Here is a 21,759-nt window from a genome sequence, read left to right on the forward strand (position 1 = left end):
GTCAGTGACTTGGGGAAGGTGCAACCATCCACAATCATTTCCCACTCCCTAAGCAAGCCCTGTTAAGCTCAGCTTACTCATGGCTGCAGCTGTGAATCCCAAGGGAGAGAAGGAACAGATATTCATTTTATATCTCCTGGGAAAAGTCTCAAATCAGAGTCCAGTGAACTTCCTTCCTTCCTTGCACCCCAGCATCTAAGTACAACACTTCTAATGATGTCGCCAGCATGCCTGTGGTCTGCTCAGGATGAGTGAAACAAAAACTAAAAGAGGAGAAAAGGGAAAGGAAAAGGATTACAGCTCTTCTGTCTGTAAACAATGGAACGTGCAGAGGCCAGGGAAGGCGTTCTGCTTCCTTTGGCAGCAAAGGATGGGACAGCTCGAGGACACACCTGACCTGCAGGATGAGTCCAGTGAGAACAGCCAAGTGGGGGTGGAGGATGAGCTGGAAAGGAAACTGACCAGAGGGAGAATGCACATTCATTCTCCCAGCTCAGCATCCTTCTTAAACTGGCTTCTGCATGCTGTGGGAATCACAGGAGTCCAGTGTGGATCAACTTCTGTGTTTGAAAATGAAGATAGGAAGACTAACTACCATGCAAACACGGCCCTACTGCTATACCTGGGAGGCATGAAAACACATTCCAAGAACAATTCTGTGTCTTTAAAGAAAATGAAGTCACAAGACTCTTGTGTTCCTGGAGTTTTCTCACAAGCACTCAGAATTCCCTTCATATGACTCCATTCTCAGACTGTGTTCCCACAAAGACCCTCTGCTGTCAGCTTTGAGAAGCAAGGCAAGGACAGAGGTTGTGATGAAGCCTTACAGAACAAAGTCTCCATCCTGGGGCTGGAGAGCTGGCTCAGTGGGTAAGAGGACTTGCTGCTGTTGCAGAGGACCCAAGTTAAATTCTCAGCACCTATGACTGTCTGTACCCTCAGCTCCAGGGGATCTAACGCCCTCTTCTGGTCTCCAACAGCAGTAGGCACACATGTTGTGCACACATATTTACATGAAGGCAAAATACTCATACACATAAAATAAAATATTAAATAGGGGGAAAGAAATAAGGTTTCTGGATCCCAGGGGAGCCAGTTGAGGTCTAAGATTTGCTCTGTTTTCACTCTTCCTCATAACCACGTTACCGTTCCCCCTTTTTAGAGGAAAAGATTCAAGTATAGACGGAGGCCACATAGTCTGGCCAAGAGCTGGATGAGATACCATGGAGCTCTGGTTCCTCCCAACACGCTTGTTGCCGGCGTTGTGGCCACTTTCCCAGCTTGCCAGGCTGTTTGGCTGATTCTGACCCACCCATCAAGGAAAACGTATTCTCTGCAGAGCAAGAGCAGGAAGAGAAACAGGACACCATGGACCAGATGATCGACATTACCTGCACTTGGTGTCTGTCAAGGCACTTACCATTTACAATTTCACTCGACCCTCATAATGACCATATGTTGGACTTCCAAGCTGAAGGCGTTTTCATTCCGAGAAAGAAAAGCTTAGCAAGCATCAGGTGTTTAAACCAGGGTAGGTCTTCCCACTGCCTGGCACTTTGCAAGTGAGTAAGTACCTCCTGGATAAGTGAATGACTAAATAAACATGACAGGGCTCACTTTCTGAATCTTCATCTTCCAATCCGTGTGTGTGTGTGTGTGTGTGTGTGTTGGGGGGGGGGGGGAAGCAGAGATTGAACCCAATGCCTCCTATATGCTATGCAAACACTCTATCCCTGAGTGATATCCCAAGGATTCCTTTTCCTTTAAAACAACCTGTGCAGTACTGACCAGTCAACGAAAAACTCCAGGTAGCCTTCATTTGGTTTCTCCAGCTTTGGTGTCCCCATTTCTGCTTTCACTCCCACCAGGATGTCTGTATGGCCCTGTAGACACATGCAAGAGTCCTTCTCAGGAATAACCACACTCCTCTTCAGGAGAGCTGTGGTTTTTCGGCTTGGGATATGGTATTCTAAGATGAGAAGTGCTCTGAGTCAGGAGAGATGTATTCTCCCAATATGGGACTTTGGTCTCCTCAGGACCAATGTGCACCCCTCCCCCAAGGCAACAGGGCCTATAACTGACCCATTTCTCCACCTGGGTATGAACAGTGGCCACAGTACTTACCAGCTTGACTCTGGCAGACCCACTGGTGTTAGACACCACATCAGTCTCTACTTCAACACAACGGTAGTCCTCACAGCCACGGCCATCCACTCGAAGGTCTTCCTAAAGGAATAAGGCTCAAGTTGTAATCCCAAACTCACAGACTCCATTCCAGAAATACACAGCCTCCTTTTCTCTCAGTGGTTCACCCCAAATTTTGTCCTTATACTGCCAACAATACTACCAGCCTAATATAAGGAAGAGACTCAGAAGTGACTTATCCTACGTTAATGATGAGAAAACTATGGTTTCATGTCACGTGCCTGACTACAAAGGCCTGGCATGTTTGGATGTACAGAATACATGCACTAACACAAGGAAAATGGACACACACACACACACACACACGCAGATCTGCAAGGCTATGTTCTGCTTTGCAAGTAGAGACTGGTGCTCTGCTAGAGCTACAGACACAACTGTCTCAACCTAAGCTCTGTTTACTCCAAATTTGGTCTACAAGCCTTGTTACACATTATATATATATATATATATATATATATATTTTTTTTTTTTTTTTTTGAGACAGGGTTTCTCTGTGTAGCCCTGGCTGTCCTGGAACTCACTCTGTAGACCAGGCTGGCCTCGAACTCAGAAATCCGCCTGCCTCTGCCTCCCAAGTGCTGGGATTAAAGGCGTGAGCCACTACTTCCAGCAATCTAAAATATTTAACCATCTAAAATAGAGTCAACAAACTAATACAGGTGAGCTACTTGTTTCTGTAATTAGGTGGTAACACAGCCATGCCTTTTCCTTAGGTACTATGAATGCTTTCCCCACATTTGCTGAAGGGAATGCCACAAATTCCCACCTGGTCCTTTTCAGAACAGTGTGTTAACACTGTTGTATGAGACAGTTTCCAGGGTAGGTACATGCTGCCTGTCCCTTATGCAAATCTACTTATGCTTTCATTGTTTATGACAGTACAACTCATAGATATCTATTTTAGTTTGTGCTCTAATCTGATATTTGTTACTCCCAAGCATGTTGGTGTCTTTAGGTTGGCATTGTGCCTTTTAATCCTTTTGTATTTCTGACAACACAAAATAGTTAGTTTTCCTTGCTGTTCCCCAAGGAGCCCTGCTTCCTCTTACTGGCAGACAGTATTCAAAAACCTGGATATGGGTGCTAAATTTGCTGTAGAATTCTAGACCATCTCAGCAAACAGAACTAGAAAGAACACATACTAACCATCAGGTCTTCATTTAGTTCCTCATCTATCAAGAAGCCAGGAGTTCAAATCAATAGCTCACTTCCCATTTCATGTTCACAGTTCATTCCAGACTCTTTCTTATTTGTAACTTTTTTCTCTGAGTCCCAGTACCAAATCTCTAGAGGTGGAGGTTGGGAGAAACCTGGTTGTCATTATCTATCCCACATATCTTTTTCCTCAGTATATACATTGTTTCAGGGCTGCTAACCATTCTACCCAAAGAAATAAAACTTTAGAATAGAGCTAGAGTTTTGTTCTCACCCTTTCTTCCCTATAGTCACAGGATTTATTTGTAAGCTAGACTCATTTGCAACTATTCATATTTCAGTTTCATTGAATCCTGGTTACTTTTAATTTCTTATTTACTTTTCCAGGTTTATGGAATGTCACTGTGATTCCACCAGTCAAAGGCTCTGAGGAACAACCCTTTATCTAATTATGTCCTTTCCATGTCCCCCTTCTTCTCACTTCTTTCCCACCTACCCCTGGCCAACAATGAGTCTCTTATTGAGATCCAGTTTATTTTGTATTTCCTCCATTCAAATGAGAATGAGCAGATATTTTTTATACCCTCCCCTCTTAAACTAAGCATCATTACAAAAAGCACACATGTGCATAAGTCTGTCATTTGGACCCCTCAATTGAAACAACTTTGATTTCTTGTGATAATGATCTAGTATTGGGGGTAATAATCCCTTTTACTTATATGAAGGGTGGCATATCATTTTACATGTTTTCTTATTTTTTTTTTTAAAAAGATTTATTCTAGCCCCTACACATTCTTTTTACACTTGTCTTTCTTTAAACATTTAGGACTATAACAAGTAAAGCTGACACACAATGCACATGATAAGGTGCCCCAACCATTTCACTAAGATCTTCCTTATTCTCCCTTGAAAGCATTTTTTAAAAATTTATTCATTTTATTTTATGTATGTCTGTGCACGTGTGTGTGCTTGATGTTAGAGGAGGTCGGAAGCAGGCATCAAATCCCCTGGAACTGGAGTAATGAATGGTTGTAAGCCACCAAGTCAGTGCTTGAAACAGCTCTGTAAGAGCAACAGGTACTCTTAATCACTGAGATATCTCTCCAACCCACTTTTCCTTCATTTTTTTCTTTCTTAAACAAACAAACAACAACAACAAAAAACTAGGGGGCTGGAGAGATGGCCCAGTGATTAAGAACACATATTAGACTTCAGTTGGGTTCCCAGCAACTCCAGCTCCAAGTGACTCAATGCTTCTGGCATCTGCTGGCTCCTGTACTCAACTGTGCATATAACAACACACATAGTTAAAAATAATGTACTTCATCAGGTTCTCAAAGGGGGTTCTCCTTCCCTAAAGGAGAGGGGGAAAACAAAGAAACACTACTGCCACCCAAGACTGAAGGACCCATTTTGAAAGTCAACAATTTCTGGCATCATGATGCCATAGACCCTGACTTTCAGCACCAACTGGAGCACCTCAAACTGAGGGCTTCTGGATGCTGGGCTAGCTCCTGGTGACTTGCATTAGCAGTTACCCACATGATTATAACAACGCTGCTACTTGGAAATGGTATATGATAATTGGTGTTACCACTTCAACATACTACGGAGGGTTCTAGACTAGAAATAGCTCTCGGAGGTGACCCTTCAGTTACCTTGCTTTGACATGTCAAAAACCTCAGCATTTCTTACAGGAGACTTCAGATTTAAGTGTCTTCCTTCTAGAAAATAACTTCATCTGGCCTAGCTTTGCAGGCCCAGTCCCAAGAAATGGCAGGTAAAACTAAATAGCAATTGATATTTCACTTTCCAAGCCCCCTGAGCAGCCTTGCCTCTCTTTGGAAGGATGTGGCTCAATAAGGCCACAGATATGGGCGCAGGCTTTCTGTGCCATGGGTTTATGAATGGAAAGGGCAAAGGGCTAAGCAGGAAATGTGCTTGGGATTAGTTCCGGTTCTGCATAGTCAGACTTGCTTCTCGGTCTTATCACTGAAGACCAGACTCAGGCAAAGATTAAGCTAGAAGAGCTAGAAAAGGAGCAGAAATACAGAAAACAGCAGCTGAGCTACACCTTCCTCCATCAGCCAAGAACAAAGCAATGATACAGTTTTGACAGATCCCAAGAAGAAAGCCTAATCAACAGCCCTAGCCTGGTCTGACTATGAAGCCAGCTTAGGACCAACTACGACAGACCAGCCCGTCGGGCTTATATAGCTCTGGAGTGGCCACCCAACAAAGTTGTTATCCACCCTTAACAGGGCCAGAGGTAGATGTGTGATCCAAGGCTCGCCACTCAGGGGGTGACCAGCTCTATTTGTAATGAACCACTAGCAGCCCAGACCAATTCTCAGTGAAATTGGATGTCTGCTTTAATTAAAAATTGATAGACCAGTGCAACATGGTGGCCCACACCTTTATTCCAAGCTCTCAGGAGGCAGAGGCAGGTAGATCTCTATGAGTTTTATGACAGCTAAAGGTAAATCTGTCTCAAAAAAACAAAAAGTTGTTAGGCCATGATGCGATTGAGAAGCCATGCAAAATTAAAGATATGGGGTTTGGGGGAGAGGATAGGACAGACTTTACCAAGATGGAAGGGAAGCTGGACAGCAAGAGATCACTGAGAAAGGATATAGTTTGGTGAAGAAAAGCAGATGAATCACCAGAGATAGTCACCAATCATTATGGTTCTTATGAGAGAAGGTACTATGAATCTTTGGATGGAAGATTTCCAACTTCTGCAATAAACCCACTTTTTCTTCATGTCATTTAAGGTTTCCTGAATCTGTAGAATTCAGATCCCAACACCTCTTAATGTGTCACCACAAAGACTAGGGATATGGAATGAGCGATTCAGGACAAAGACACACTTATGACAGAAAAATTAAAAACTAAAAGGAAAGCCCATTCCCAGAACCAACTTTAACATTTCCATATGGCCCATTGTGCATATACCCCACTATTACGAAACCTGATCTTGAACTAAAAAGCTAATGAGTTGTGGGTTTGGATTTTTATTACTCAAGTTGAATATGAAACCATTGACTAAATTTTGGCATTTCTTACTCTATATGAAGTAGAGAAGACAACAGTAAGTCATATGATTTTAAAAAGAGCATGCCTTCACTTGTATTATGTAGTTTAAATGGTAACAGGTTGCCTTACTATGATGGCTTCATCACTGTAGGGAGAAGGCTTGTAGGATACTAGATGATGGTTGTTAGATAAACATTCTTCACTTCTTTTGAACATTCAAAAGCAGGGCTGATCCCAGACCGTGGTATTCATTGTAGCTGCCCAAAGATCTAAGCACTCCACAAGTAAAACAGGTAAATTAACAATTATACCATTGACTACCAGTCTGCTTTGAAAATTTCTTCTCAGAAGGTGGTGATAAGACATGTCTTCTAGCCAGGCGTGGTGGCGCCTGTAATCTCAGCACTTGGGAGGCAGAGGCAGGCAGATTTCTGAGTTCAAGGCCAGCCTGGTCTACAGAGTGAGTTCCAGGACAGCCAGGACCACATAGAGAAACCCTGTCTCGGAAAAACAAACAAAACAAAACAAAAAAGACATGTCTTCTGCCAAGGTAGGATTGATATGAGTTACACCCCAGGTTCGGATACAAAGTTCTCCTCTTCAAAAAGCAAAACCAGCGCCCCCCCCCCCAAAAAAAAACAAAAAAACACAAGGGCTAGGAATGCGGTTCTGTGGTAGAATGCCTGCTTAGAACGCACAAGACTATGAGGTTCACTCTCCAGCACGGTCAAAAAGAAAAACACTCCCTATTCGTCTCTATTTGTAAGCACTGTGTGTGTGTGTGTGTGTGTGTGTGTGTGTGTGTGTGTGTTTCTTGGGATTGGGTCTTTATAGCTCAGTCTGGCCTTAAACTCCTGATTCTTTTGTCTCCACTTCCCAGCATCTGGGATTACAGGTGCCTGCCACCAAGGACTAGCGCATGCTAGGCAATCACTCTTCTACTGAGCTGCATTTCCTTCTTTCCTCTTTTTAGGGGGTGTGTGGCGTGTGGTGCTTGCTGTCAGTATATAAGGTCCTTCCTCCCACCCACACCCGTCTGATAAATGGCCTCTGTATGCAAAGTCACCAGAGTCCATCCACGTGCCGCTATTCTGATTCAGGATCTTGGGCACAACACTCTCAGCGCGTGCAGAGGCCACAAGGATATTCCTTCATTAAACTGCAGCCTCAGAAACGGCCCGCCGCTCCCTGATGAGCTAGGAATCTCCTCCATCCCGAGAGCTGTGGAGACCTAGGCATCCTGGACGCACGCTCGCCGTAGCACTAAGCCTCCGGGCGTCCGTCCTGACCACGTGGCCGCCCCGCACCTCCTCCCTGCGCAATATGGCCCGCACCCACGGCCGCCACCGTTACCTGCACTCCATGAACGATGTAGACCTTCTCGGCCTCGCTTAGCGCCACCGACGCCATGCTGCTCAGCTCACCGCGCGCGGTGGTGTGTCATCAGCTCGCGCCTCTCCCCGCCGTGCCTCACGTCATCAGCCCGCGCGGTGGCCGCTCCCGCAGCCGCGGCTGCCGCCACCGCCTGGAGCTCCATGGGCCTCTCCTTCGTGCAGCCCCGGGTGAGGCCGAGTCCGGCAAGCCGTAGCGCTCGGTGCCCGAGCCATCGCAGACGCTGGAGGCTGGGCCTCGGGGCAGCAGCAGGCGGCGCGGGACTGCGAGCTGCCTCCAGATTGACGGTCAGTGCGTTGGGGAAGCCCCAGAAGGAGGGAGGCGCGGGGCCCCAGCCGGGACTTGATGAGTAGCGCGCAACCCGAGCGCACGGGCCGGAGTCGAAGTAGCCGAGCGCGCGCACGTGAGACACCTCAGGAAAGCGGAAGTCGTGCTGCCCATGAGGGACCATCTCCTCAACCCCCTCCTAGTTGCTCCCTAGGATGACTGGAGAGAAGAGACCACCGATCCCTCGTTAGGTTACTGATCGGGAAGGGTCTACACCAGGAGTGGGGCGCCAGCTTCTCAATTTTCTCACCCCTCCTTCCACTCCAGGGATCGATCTTTCTCTGTCCTGTCTTCCCTTATCCTTTCCTTCCCCCTACTGTCCATCATCAAATAATGACCTAGAGCTTTGCAAGTTACCCTTGCCCCGTGCGGTTGCTGGAGTATTGTCCCAAAGAGAGTAGGGAGAGTGTCTTGCGCTTCAGGATGCCTGGATGGACGGGATCGCCGGAAGATGGACAGCTGCAGAAAGAAAACCGACCCTGGGAGGATATGGGACTTAGGTTATCCAGAAAGGATGCCTGCAAGGTGAAGGTGAACTGGGGTCATAGTGAGGACCCTTTAAGAAAGAGAGAGGATACGAACCAAGTTTTAAAGGGTCTCTATGGGAAAATGGAGAGAGAATTAGTAGAGACTTAACTTACCTGGTGTTACATTTTTGACAAAAGTACCCTTCAGCTTAATCATCAAGAAATAAAAGGTGCTGGCCACCCTTTGCCTTTAATCCCAGCGTTTGGGAGGCAGAGCTAGGTGGATCTCTGAGTTGAGTCAGCCTGCTCTACACAGTGAGTTCAAGGACAGCCAGAGCTATATAGTGAGATCCTGTCTCAAAGACACTCCTTCTCCCCAAACCCCCCCCCCCAAAAAAAGGCATATCTTCTCTTATGGCTTCACAGCTAGCTAAACAAGTAAACAGAACTTCTGACCAGAGTCTTCCAGGGCAGAAGGGAGGACTCTTGTAAGCATATCTAGAGCTTGGTGATTAGAGTTGTCAGAGTGGATTACTGACTATACTGAGATTGCAAAAGTAACAGGAAGTGCCTGACTATATTCCTAGGTACTGAACTGTTAACTGCTGAGCCTTCAAAAGATAGTCTTTTCTTGATAGACTGGACATGAATTTCCTGCGTTCATACATAATACTACAGGTGCTCCTGAGAAGGCTTTCCTGTAGGGTTGGACTTTGCCCTCTAGGGTAACTAGAAAAGGTGGAGCCAGAGGGGTTTCTTCCTTTTTTGTGCTGGAAGAGATGCTCTACTTGATATAGCACCTAGACGCATCTCTGTTTGAACAACTAGATTCTATGTGAGGAACTGGTGAAATAGCAAGAGACTCCTGCTGTTAGGGTATCTCATGCTAGAGATTACTGGGAAGAGAGACCATTTTAATAGTATATAGTGGGGCAGGGGGGGGTAAGGGGTGGGATAGGGTGAAGATTGAAAAGTCACAAAAGATACTGGAATAAAGTTTGACTTGAGTTTAACTACCATAAGTCATTTTCCTGGGGAAAAGTCTTTTGGCATATCTTCAAAAGTATATTTGTGGCGGAGCAGTAGCATGTGCAAAGGCCCATGTTCCCTCCTCAGCACCACAGGGGCATACCCTACCCCCTGACAACTGACAGCAGGTTCTTTGTGAAGAAGGATCAGCGTTATCTATTTGGTGACTGGTTTTATGAGTAGTATCTGGTATTAGGTTCAGAAGACCTCAAGAAACATAAACAGTGGAGTTTATATTCTCTGCTGGAACACTGTTCCTGTCACTAGTTATTTTTCCTGCATGCTGCCAGAGCATTTCATCATATGCATCGAGTGCAGTAGATGTCATTAAACCTCATAATTCATGGTTCTTATTTATTGAAGCAATTCAAAGAATATATTAGAACCAGAAAAATGAAACTGCCAAGGATGGCTCATTATATTGTGTTTTACCAGTTTGCTTTTCCATTTCTGTTGGGGTTTTTGATTGTTTGTTTGTTTCATGCTGTTTCATTGCTTTGTCTTTTATAAAGTCCCATGCCCTATTAGCTTTATATGACACTATGTGGTGTTTATTGTATGCCAAGAACTTTACAAAGATTTCATTCTCAGAATAATCTTATGAGGGCTGTTTTACAGTTTGGGAAACAGGCACAGAAAGCATAAGTGTCTGAGCAGAGTCACAGAGCACATGGCTAATATGTAGCAGAGGCAGGATTTGAGTGGAGGCTCTGCGGCTCCCAAACGTCGCCTTCTATAACCTCTCACAAACTCCATGTCATCTATTAGGGGACCTAATGCAGAAAGCCCGTGCTTTTACGGAGCTGATAACTATCCTGTAAAATACTGCTCAATTTCAATTAATCAGCTTTTGATGATGGTGCTGAGGGCTCATGAGTCCTGGGAAAAATTCTGTCATTGTGTTATATCCCTAGGCCACAGGTTGTTTCCAAAGCAAAGATGGATGTTCTAGCATGAATTTACTTCTCTTGAATCCTTTCTAGAAGAACATGGAATGTGATTAAGGCCTGTCCCTGTTTAGTTCACTTTATCAGATAAAGGAAAAAGTTATGTACAAAGTAAAGCTGAATTCCAAGTCGCTAAGAAGAGAGCCCTCCAAAGCAGAATCTGGTATGTCTGGGATGAAGGGAAGGGCTGAATGTATAATGTACATACTTAGAAAGCCAAGCATTCAGGAAGCGTTCTAACGCCTTTGAATACTTGAAGTTCTCATGGGCCAAAAAACATGAAGAATTGGGCACTTGCTTAAAAGAAGTTTAGGATTTACTATAGCTGAGGAGTCTGGGCCCTTGAGGTATTATATGAACCAGAGAGTAAAGTGAAGTACTCAATTGAGCTGGTTGGTAATTAGGGCTGTAATAAGGCGCTAATTGTGCAGGTTAAGCACCAAGTACAAGAGGGAAAAGAGCTGCTGCTAACAGCAATAACATGTATAGCAGAAGTAAATACGTCCCACCCACCTGGGTTCATTAAAACTATAAAAGCTATTTAGCAGAAGAGCCTGGGGCCGTGCTGTGAACTCTTAGAAACTCAGCAAGGGGATTTTTCCTAGAATCTGTTTCCTTTGCATTCTTTGCGTTCGTCCTGCCTGGGCCTTATTTATGAATACTAGATATAAATAGCCTTTTATAATCTAACCATGGGTCTGCATGTCTTGTCCTAGATCTTGTGGTTTGTGACTATAGCGATGGAAAAATTGATAGCAATACATGAGCCACAGTTACTTCTCCTTAGAGGAAGACTCTTCCGTGTTTCATGTTAAGAGGCTGGCCTGTCTGAGTTTCATAAGGTCCTGTGTGAGAAAATGAGTCACACATCCCAATTTCTAGGTATACAGTACACCACCCTAAGAGCTGTGCTTAAAACTGAGGTCTAAACTGGGGATAATATTTCAGTATTGACCTAGAAGGGAAAGGAGGGTGACACCATGTCGCCTCTAGTTACACTTTTGAAAATCGTTTGCTTTCCTCTTGGGAAATTTCCTGAGTCACTTAGCCAAGCTACTCTTGGCGGTCAGATGTGAAGGCAAGAGAGCTAGAAGCAAACAAACATCGGTGCTTTCCTCATCCCAGCACTTTGCAGGAAGGTTAGGAAATCGTAGTTTTGTAGTCTTCTGGGACCTGTGGCCTTCAGGATGTACAAACACTTGATTGAAGTCTTTGGGTTTTCTTCGATGACTAAGGACATTGATTGTCTCCCATTCAGGATCAGGGATGTGGGAATACCTTGGGAGAGTTCAGTCTCTCACCTTAACAAATTGAGTTTAATACCACAGTCCTGTTGTAGTGAGTCTTAACCTTGGCACATAAAGTCTTATTTCCAGATCAAGTCAGTAGCAGAGAATCCAGACAGACAGGTTGGTTAGGAAGATAGGGATCTGCAGTGTAGACCAGTGCAGTGCGCTGGGCTCTGCTGCTCACTCGCTTTGTGTCTAGAACCTTTTAGCCCCACTTCATCCCAGACGACTTTCTTGCTAATTTATAAAATGCATACTAATTCTGGACATTCAAAGATTTAAATATTGTCTAGATAGCTCAGTGGGTAAAAGTGCCAACCAAGTCTGACAACTTGAGTTTCACCTCCAGAACTCACATGGTAGGAGAAAATCTACTCCCACACGTTGTCCTCTGACCTTTATATGTATCATGCATGTAAGTACATAAACACATAATCTCAATCTCTCTCTCTCTCTCTCTCTCTCTCTCACACACACACACACACACACACACACACACACACACACACGTCAGGCAGGAGTGAGACCCTGTCTCAAAAATACATGCATATATACTGAAAAATAATGACTTAAAAATGTAGTTTAATTTGGAGTGTTTGTCTTTTGAGTCAGGGTCTCCATGTAGCCCTGTCTATCCTGGAACTCTGTGGACCAGGCTGGGCTCAAACTCACAGAGATCTGCCTGCTTCTACCTACTGTGTACTGAGATTGCAGGAGTGTACCACTTCATCCCAGCCTAACTTTGGATTGTTTTTTTTTTTTAAAGACTTTTTACATATATCATTTTGTAATATTTGATGGGTTTTTGGTTTTGTGAACCTGTGTGAGGCAGTCTCATGTAGCCCAAGCTGTCCTGGAACTCCTTAAGTAGCCTAGGATGATCTCGACCTTCTGAACCTGCTGCCTGCACCTCTCACATGCTGAGATTACAGGCCTGTGCCACCATACATGGGTTATAGGCTGAGGATTGAACCCAGGGCTTTGTGAGTGCTGAACAAACTCTAGCAATTGAGCTACACCTTAAACCCTATTTGACGTACTTTGATAATGCTATTTGTACATGTAAAAACTAGAAATGCCTGAGAAAATCTGAGGTAATTGCTAGTGGGTTCCTTTTGACTATTACTGAAAGATGGGAAGGGGAGATAAGCTTATAGTTACAAAAGAAAGGAAGAGAAAGAAAAAAGAAAATGTTGGGTTTGACCCTTAAAACAGGATTTCAGGATCTAAACCTTGTAAGGGCCTTCACAGTTAGCTTCATCTTTGTCACTTTTTTTTTAAATATAATCCAAGCACTGGGAAGGCTGAGGCAGGAAGATTACAGGAGTTTGAAACCAGCCTAGATACTCTTCTCTTTTGTTCTTTTGGGAACTATAGTGACAATTTTGGAATTTTGGTTTCTTTTAAAAACACAGAAATCTTATTATATGCTTCTCCTTTAATCCCGGGTGTGGGGCATGGAGCTGCTTGAGATTGTTCACAGCAGCCAAGTGATTCGCAATGGTTTTGCCAGCTGCAGATATTTTCTAGGATTTTGTGACGTTGGGACTTTTCAGAGGGTCTACAAATGCTAGGGCCCTGGTCTGTGTGTGTGTTTGGGGGGGGGGGGTGGTCATTGTTGGTTCAGGTTTGTTAAGTAGTTGTACACAAAGAAGAAAGAAAAAGAAATTAGAGATCTGATGATGAAGTTCGTACTTGACTCCAAGTTTGACCTTGACGCTCCTAATCAGCAGAAAGTAGTCTAATGATAGGTAATGTTGCTGGCTGGCTCCTTTCCTTTCTATCTTTATTTCTCTCCTCTCTAGTGTTGAGGGGTTGAAAAGGTGGGAAAAGTGTGGAGAAGGGTGGAAGAAAGAAGAACCCACAAAGTAGCCAAGACCAGCTGTAGGGAACAGTGGAGTCTTGAGAGCCAAACTCTTGAAGGCTAGTGTGGGTGAAAATCTTTTTGATTCTTGCTAGCTTCTGCTTTTAGTCCTTACAAAAGTCAGGCTTTTTCTTGGGTGATGTCACAGTAGCTTCATGGCTGCACATGGCACATGTGAGGCCAGGTGCCATCAGCACCCTCAGGTAGAAACCTCTGCTGGCTTGGGCTTTGCCTAACATGGGTGGGCTTTCTCAGAAAAAGCTGTGTACAGACACTGGCCCCACAGGGATAGTTCCCAGCAGGTTTAGGGATTCAGTCTTAGGCTAACTACTGGCTTAAGTGTCATGGCCTTCCCACCTCCTCTGTTAGAGCAGGATCAGTCCTCTAGCTGTTGCCTTGGTGTTCCTCCAGGGCCCTGCATCAGTCCAAAATGCTTTTGTTCAAACCCATGCCTTTGAACGCTGCTACATGGGACCAGCCCACTCAATAGCGCCTGCTCTTCATAACCATGTGAGGGCAAAATGGCCATACTGTAAGTAACCTAGGACCTTGGTGACAATATCTATGTCCCTCCCTTTTTTTTTTGTTTTTGTTTTAGTCACTGGTGGTGGTAAGCAATTAAAGGCCAGCTTTGGGAGTGAATCCCATCTCTGTTGTTCCCTGGAGGTGTGAACTTAGCTAGAATTCTGTGTCTCGTTTCCTCATCTCTCAAGGAATGAGCAAAGTGGAACTTAGTGGCTACAAGATTGACTAGGATTGAGGATGAGGCAGCATAATGCCTGCCAGTTAGTAAATATTTAGTAACAATCAGGAAGAGTCCAGCCTGATCTTACCTTCATCAGGATATCTTGCCCACTGGTATCTATTCTTATGTAACTAGATCAGTGACTTATTGTTGTTAATAGGAAGATTTTCCTCCTGCATTACAGACTGCCTACAGGTGACTCTGGCAGCCAGTCCAGCAGATGCAGCAGGTACTGTTGGAGCCCCAGAGGGTGAGTTACCTGTTTCTGGTCATTTCATAGACACCCCAAAAACTCCTTGAGCTTCATCTCAGAGCTCTGAATAGGCTGACCCAGGTTTGGAGAGGCCAACCAGTCTCATGGTGGATTTCCAGAGGCTTCTGGAAGAAGGAATCCTCAATTGGGTTTTCATTTTGCTTTGTTGCTTTGCTTTTTGTTGTTGTTGGGTGAAGGCGGGTGTTGAGGCTCAGGTTGGCCTGGGTATAAAGAAATGGAATGCTCTGTTGAGCATTTCCAAAAATTGGAAATGTAATAGTTCATTAGAAAGAAACATTTGGCAGGGTATGGTATGGCACATCTTTAATTTAACACTCAGAGGCAGAGGTAGAGGCAGGTGGATCTTGTGAGTTCAAGGCTAGTCTGTTCACATAGTGAATTCAAGTCAACCAGAGAAGTGTAATGAGACCTTGTCTCAAAAACAAAAGGAAGCTTGTCAGTTTGTGGCAGGACGAGAAACTTGCCTTACCATTTTCTGGGTTTTGGTGAACTTTTAATACCGACAAGGTTTGGGGTACAGATATGACGTTTACTTTTTTCCCTTTACTTTTTTTTTTTTTTTTTTTTAAATGGCAAGCAGAGGAGGAATCAATCTTGACTTTGGAGTTCCCGGAAGGCAAGCTAGCCAGGTCTGCCTGTCAGATTTGCTCTGTCAGGCTCTGGCCACACCCTTACCTTTATGGAAAAGTAGTGATTCATCCTGTTATTTTAATGAAATGTTTCAAACATAGTAATTCTTTGTTCATTAGTGGATTTTTGGAGTCTCATCAGAAAATGGGCGTGCATTTCATAGTCATTTGGAATACTTAAATGTAGAGTAAGTGTAGCTCACATAAATGAATTTTCCGCTTGCTTGGTTAATTTTTTAAAAGATTTTGAATAAATGCTTTTGATCAATGACTCTAAAGTGGCCTAAAAGAGTCCAATACCAAAAACAGTCCCATTAAACTGGAGGTTGATGCTAATTCTCTAGGTATATTGCAAGAAAGTTTTCAAAAGATGCCAGGCTGTTTGAGATGTCACTTTAAGTGACTATGAGGACCGAAAGTCACTAAACTCTGATAGAAACTAGTTTAAACAGGATTTAAATGTTTAAGATGACTTTAAGGGGAATTGCAGCCAGGCCCTCCCCCTACAGCGTCCATCATAATAGAGTTGCTGGGACCAACCTAGAGCCTCCCATTTAGGAGTCCTGCAGCTTGCTGATGTGTGTACATGGATGAAACAGATTTATCTATATAGTTTCTACTTGTAGGGACCTAAATGGTTTAATCATGATAGCTGCTGTTGGATGTATATTTAGCTGATCCTTGTCTTTATGACTAGGGAAGATAATTGGGGAAGATTTGAGTTGGCTTAACCAGCTTGGCTCATTGTCTGTTACTACTATTACTTTACACAGCCTCAAATCCACTTTCATGCTATTAAGGAATCCACTTGTGAGTGGGAGAACTAGAGTGGGTGTAATGTTTTAGAAACAAAATCTTCTCACAGTGATTTAAAAAGGATTCTAAGGATTTGGAATCAGGCTTGTCTGAAGTATTTCATGCCTTCAGGAGGGGATCTTGCCCTTCGAGAACAGATGAAGTAGAAAAAGACCAGGAGTACTGGCTGGGATGAAGGTAGTAGCATGTGGGTCTTTACTCTTTTCATTTAAATATTAAATTTTTATTAATGCACTGAGAATTTCTTACATACTTACAATATATTTTAAGAAATTGTATGTTTATGCGATGGCCATGCCTTTGACTGTAAGGACTGCAACCAGATTTTTCTTAGGGCAAGTAGTAGACTGATAGGGACCTGCCCTTATCCAGCAAGTGATCATTAACCATAACCATGGCAGCTGGACTCTGCCCATAAGTCCAACAAAGCCTGAGTAGTGGGTCATAGTAGGAAGGCCTTCACATAGCTGCTTTGAGCCCTGGAGCTGTCATCATTTGTGAACAGATGAGTGACATAGCTCAAGAAGCAACCAGCAGTCAAGCCCAGCAGCTCTGGCCAACAGGCTCCACCTCATGCAGTGCCTTTGTGCCTGCGATAGAAGGGCACGCTTGCCATCAAGTACATGAATCCTGCGCTGTATACATGGCTCTGTACCAGAAGAAGGTGGTTTTGTTTGAGTTTCTTAAGCACCAATTTCAAATATTTTGGCTTTGGCTTATAAGCCTTTAAGAACATTTTCACCACATACCACACACACACACACACCACACCACACACACACACATGTGCACACGCACGCCTCAAAGTAGATTATGACATGTATCATACCATCTAAGCTTGAAAGCTTGGAGCATTGAGAGTGCTTGCTGCTCTTCCAGAGATCCTGACTTTGTTTCCCAGCATTCCTTTCAGGAATCTCACAGTCTCCTGTAACTCCAACTCCAGGAGATCTGATGCCCTTCTCTGGCCTCTTCAGGCATGTCCATGTCCATGCACATACCTACACACAGACTCAGACACATACAATTAAAGACTGGGAGCCCCAGCACTCCCAAATGCCTTCCTCTACTCTAAATCCCCTGTCTTCTTGCCAAAGGCTTTATTCCTGTGCTTCTCTGGGCCTTGAGCATTCTTCTGTCAGGTCTGAATTATTAGTTTCAACTAGTGATTACTAACACATGGTGGGAGAGCTAGCTCCTTTTGATGCTATGTAACATCCCCAAAGTATAGTATAGGTTGCTATAATTAAGATTAGAAAAAAGATCATTTTTCTCAGTTCTTCAGTGAAGAACTGGTAGCCACTTAGAGATACAGAAAACCTAGTATCACCAAACTAGGACTACAGCCAGTAGCCTTAGTGCCGTCCTGGGCTCCCGGGCTCCTTGGCCATCTCGGCTGCCTTATCTGTCTGTCAACAGCCAAGGTAGCCTTGCCATGGGGTTGCTGGTCCCTCACAACTCTTCCCTCTCTACCCAACAAAGTCTGTGTGTGCCCAGCCTAGATGCCCGTCCTCCCTGCCAGCTGTCCAGGCCCTCCTCACCTCTGCCTGTACATCTCACATCCTCTCTTCTGTCCTCACCCTGGGATGGACAGGTCTCCTCATCTTGCTTTGCACTCATCTCACTCTGCTCATGTGGGTTTGTGATTTTTGTTTTGTTACTGTTTTCATCCTGCTTACCCTGTGTGGTACTACTTGTTACTCACCTGTTTCACACCTTCCTTTACTCAAAAACTTTGAATTTGAGTGCATAATGCATGCAGCCAGGCTACAGAGCTCAGCAAAATGGGGCTTGTAAGTCAGCATAGGAAAACAAATAAGTCCAGTCTTCCCCAGTGGGGGAAGGGGGGCCGAGCAGGGCAGCACCCACATTCCTATCCTTGAGTCCCAAAGGAGTTGGGAGGGGGGGGCTGTATAGTTCTTTGCACACAGTGCCTGCTCCTTCAAGATCATGCTGAGTTGAGTTGAATAGAGAGAGACTTGAGACAAGGAGAAGAGTAAAGGGGCTAGGCGGGGGCCCTAGAGGAGACTACTCCTGAAGGTATGGCTGGCTGCCTGTGAGGAGTGCTGTTGGGAAGGGGATAATCCTGGGCCTCCCCTAGCTTCAGCTCCAGCTCTACCAGGCTCCTTGGAAGCAAGGACAGGGGAAGACAGTTTGGCAGAGTTGCTGTTGAGCTGTAAAGCTAGTCCAAATAAGCAAGAAAGGTCTTCATCTGCCTTTGTCGTTGGAGGATGTCTGGAGGGAACATAGACACCTTTTTTTTACATTGGATCCTTTAGTTGGAATTCTGGTTTCTTTAAAAACACAAAAATGTTAAGGTTTTGTTTTAATCCAAGTTGTGGGGGTATGGGGATGCTTTGAACTGCAGCAGCCAACTATAATTTGCCTCATGCTCTAGCAGAGGTGTGGTTTTGCCAGCTGCAGATAGTTTCTGCAATTGTGTGACATTTGGAATTCAGGGAACTTTTCAGAGGGTATATAAATGCTAGAGCCCTGGGAGAGATAGATCAGTGGTTGTTGGTTGTTAGGGAGGTTAGATTCAGTTAGAAGTTGTGCTCAAAGAAGAAATAAGAAATTAGGTCCAGATATCTGTATCTTTCTCCCCTCTAGAAAGGCCAGGCATCAGGGAACCTTGCTTGCACTCTTGAGATCCTCGGGAAGCTTTGGTATGAGTAAGAAAGCCACCCTCAGCATGGCACTGGACTCTGGTTTTGCCAGGTGGGTCTTTTCCTGATCTTACACATCAAGCAGGCTCTTGTTCCCAGCAGAGGGCTGGAAAATAGTTCCTTCTGTACACTGTTTGATCCCAGATAGAACATTCTGGTTTCTTGAGTAATTATTAGTCCACCTATTTCATGATCCTACTTGATCTAAGCTTTCTCACCTGAAAAGAAGCAGACCAGGCCTCATGGCCCTGGGGTTACTGTTTACTAGTGAGCACATGTATTGAGGGGCTGTCTAGTACCAAGTGAGAGACAGGGCTCCATGTTCCCTGAAGGAGCCTTACACCCCAAGTGAGTACCCTACCTTTACAGAGACCTTTAGTAAGATCTTACTAGCCTTGCCATCTTGCAGAAGTATGCAGAGAGCACTGTAGACGCAGTAGTGACAGTGGTTAGTTACAGAAGAGGAAGACAGCCACACAGAAGAGATGCTGGAATTATAATGGCCTGCACAGGTTGTTGGTAGTGACTGAAGCCCTAAGGATGCATCCAAGGCATTGGTGCTCCCGGGGTTCACTAAATTGTTCTGGAAGAAATGAGTGGTTATTGTGCTGCTGCAAGAGCAGGAATCCCATCTCGTATGCACTCAATCTCACTGTTTCTTGTCTCTTAAATTTTATTTTGACATTTCCATCGAACCATCAAAATGATTGACAGGTGTTTCAGCTTTGAAACCAGTCTCAGTGAGCCAAGCATGGTGGTGTGTGCTTTTTATCCAGAGGCAGTTGGATCTTTATGAGTTTCAGGCTAGCCAAGGCTACATAGCAAGATTGTCTCAATCCCCCAACCTCCTCTCCAAAAAAAAAGGAGGGTGAAGGGAGAAAGAAGTCCCAATTGCCTGGGAAACTTTGCTTGTGTAGAAGGGCTTCTACCTTAGTAAAACAGTATGCAAAAAATTTTAGTGACACCATTGCTATATATAAAACTGAGAATGAACGGCTGCTGTAGGGCAGAGTGAAGTTAACTACCTGTGTCACTGGGCGTTTATTTTTAGTGGTCTCCCATTTATGAAAACTACAGCCCTCATGATAATTGGAGCACTAGTGTGAAGGAGATGACAGGAGGATGTGCTGTCAGGGCAGTGAATTGTTACTGGCCATCTACATCACAGAGGAAGCTGAGTCACCATCTGTTTCTTAGTGGGTGGCACGATTCAGAGTAAGTACTTGAGGCTTGCATACTGATTCAGCCCCCACCCTAGGTAACCTAGCTCCCCTAGGTAACTCTTTCACCAGGCAGAACCAACCACCAGAGGCAGTCTGTAGGGGTGAGCTTCAGTGTAACTGCTGGAGCACAGGTTATAAACATGCAAACCCACTCAATAGAAGAAAGCTTGCCCCTGGAGTGTGTTGCTCTTCTGTTGTGGGCTTTTCATTGGGTTTTATTTGTAGTTGAATAGAATTAAAGGTTCTAGACTTTGCTAGGCACAGGTTAATTCCCAGGCATTCCTGGTCTTCAGTCCCACTGTCCTTCTTGGTGCTTTAGAAAGTGAACCTACATCTTTTGTTCAGGCAGCATAGCACTGAACTGTCACTGTCCTCTGGAGAGCAAGCATGGGATTGCTCAGCTAGAAAATTTTGGTTGATGCCCAAGAGCCATTGTGTCACAACAGAGAAAATTACTTACTCTCTCTCTGTTGTAGCTTTGTTCCCCAGCACTGTGTACCTGCTGTCGGACAGTGCTCTACTTCGTTGCTCTGTTCCTTTAGATCAGCTTGTGGCACACACTTAGCTATCTGTCTGTCTTGAGTCTTATGCTGACTTGGAGTAGAGCCGGACTGTGCAGGATCAACCTCAGCAACCTTTCACTCTGCGTATAGCTTTCCCACTTTTATGACTGTGCTCTAGAGGTTCCAACCATATCTTCTTTCTGATGGGGAAGAAGGAGGAGGATTCGAGTTTAGGTTAGGCTAATAAAGCCATTGAAAACCCAGAGCTTTCAAACAACCATAGACTGGGGCTGCACATGGTCAATTCTTCAACTGTAGAGTGACTTGCTCTCCAAAGACTAAGCCACTGTGCTATGTGTGCCTTTCCATGCTTTCTATATCTGGGAATGAGCTGAGCCATCAAATTCTCGATGACAATTCTGGTTGGTGTTGCAACAAGTTAGCAGCTTAGATGAACAGAGCAGGTCTCTGTTCTCTGTCCTTTAGCCCTTGTGGATGGATATGCAATACTGGTTCTTTTTTTTTTCCACATGAGGTTTATTGAGAGAGAAAAGGGCAAGGTGGCGGCGGAAGGCGAAGGTGGGTGAATGGGGGAGCTACAATACTGATTCTTAGTTACTTCTCTTTTTTTGTTGATTTAAAGCTTTTTATTTATTTTTATTTTATTTTTTATTTAACCAAGCATGGTGGTTCCACTCCTTCAATCCCAGAACCCTGGAGGCAGAGACAGGTGGATCTCTGAGTTCAAGGACGGCCTGTTCTACAAAGTGAGTTCTAATATAGCCAGGGCTACACAGAGAAACCTTGTCTCAAAAAACCAATAGTAGTAGTAGTAGTAGTAGTAGTAATAGTAGTAGTAGTAGTAGTAGTAGTAGTAGTAGTAGTTGTTGTTGCTGTTGTTAAAGTTAGCATACAAAGTGATGGTTTCCTTATGGCATTTTCATGCTTATTTCACAATACTTTGTTCTGTTTCATTCCCAGTTCTTAGTTATTGTATCTCCAGAGGTCAGTGTTGTAATTGTTAGGAAAAAAGTTGGTTACGCATCACTTTTCCACTGGAATGATGTCTTTGCAAGAGAATACTTGTGCATATCCAGGGAGCTATGTAGCATGTTCAACATGAACCCCTCCTCAAAACCCTCTAGCTCTGGTACCAACAGCTCTTGCAGGGGAAGTGCGTCACACATGAGAA

The 21,759-nt window shown here is 44.4% G+C and overlaps 2 protein-coding genes across 7 annotated transcripts in view; one reads left to right on the plus strand and one right to left on the minus strand.

Annotated features, from left to right (window-relative positions):
- Exosc7 (exosome component 7) overlaps window positions 1–7,867 on the minus strand; it is a 38,740-nt gene extending 30,873 nt beyond the window's left edge. For both annotated transcript variants that reach the window (XM_052186875.1, XM_052186876.1), the window contains exons 1-3: window positions 7,750–7,867; window positions 2,125–2,226; window positions 1,789–1,883 (exon numbers count right to left, since the gene is read on the minus strand). In XM_052186875.1, coding sequence (XP_052042835.1) covers window positions 1,789–1,883; window positions 2,125–2,226; window positions 7,750–7,806 — 254 coding nt within the window. In that variant the 5' untranslated portion in view covers window positions 7,807–7,867. The remainder of the gene's footprint in view (window positions 1–1,788; window positions 1,884–2,124; window positions 2,227–7,749) is intronic.
- Window positions 7,868–7,977: 110 nt separating this feature from the next.
- Window positions 7,978–21,759, plus strand: part of Zdhhc3 (zinc finger DHHC-type palmitoyltransferase 3) — a 45,429-nt gene continuing 31,647 nt past the window's right edge. For 2 of the 5 annotated variants that reach the window (XM_052186877.1, XM_052186881.1), the window contains exon 1: window positions 7,978–8,075. The gene's annotated coding sequence lies outside the window, so the exon portion shown is untranslated. Of the gene's footprint in view, window positions 8,076–14,640; window positions 14,707–21,249; window positions 21,335–21,759 lie in introns of all 5 variants that reach the window. The other 3 variants (XM_052186878.1, XM_052186879.1, XM_052186880.1) reach the window with 3 other exon arrangements.

This window comes from Apodemus sylvaticus, chromosome 7 (assembly GCF_947179515.1).
Source record: "Apodemus sylvaticus chromosome 7, mApoSyl1.1, whole genome shotgun sequence".
Classification (NCBI taxonomy): Eukaryota; Metazoa; Chordata; class Mammalia; order Rodentia; family Muridae; genus Apodemus; species Apodemus sylvaticus.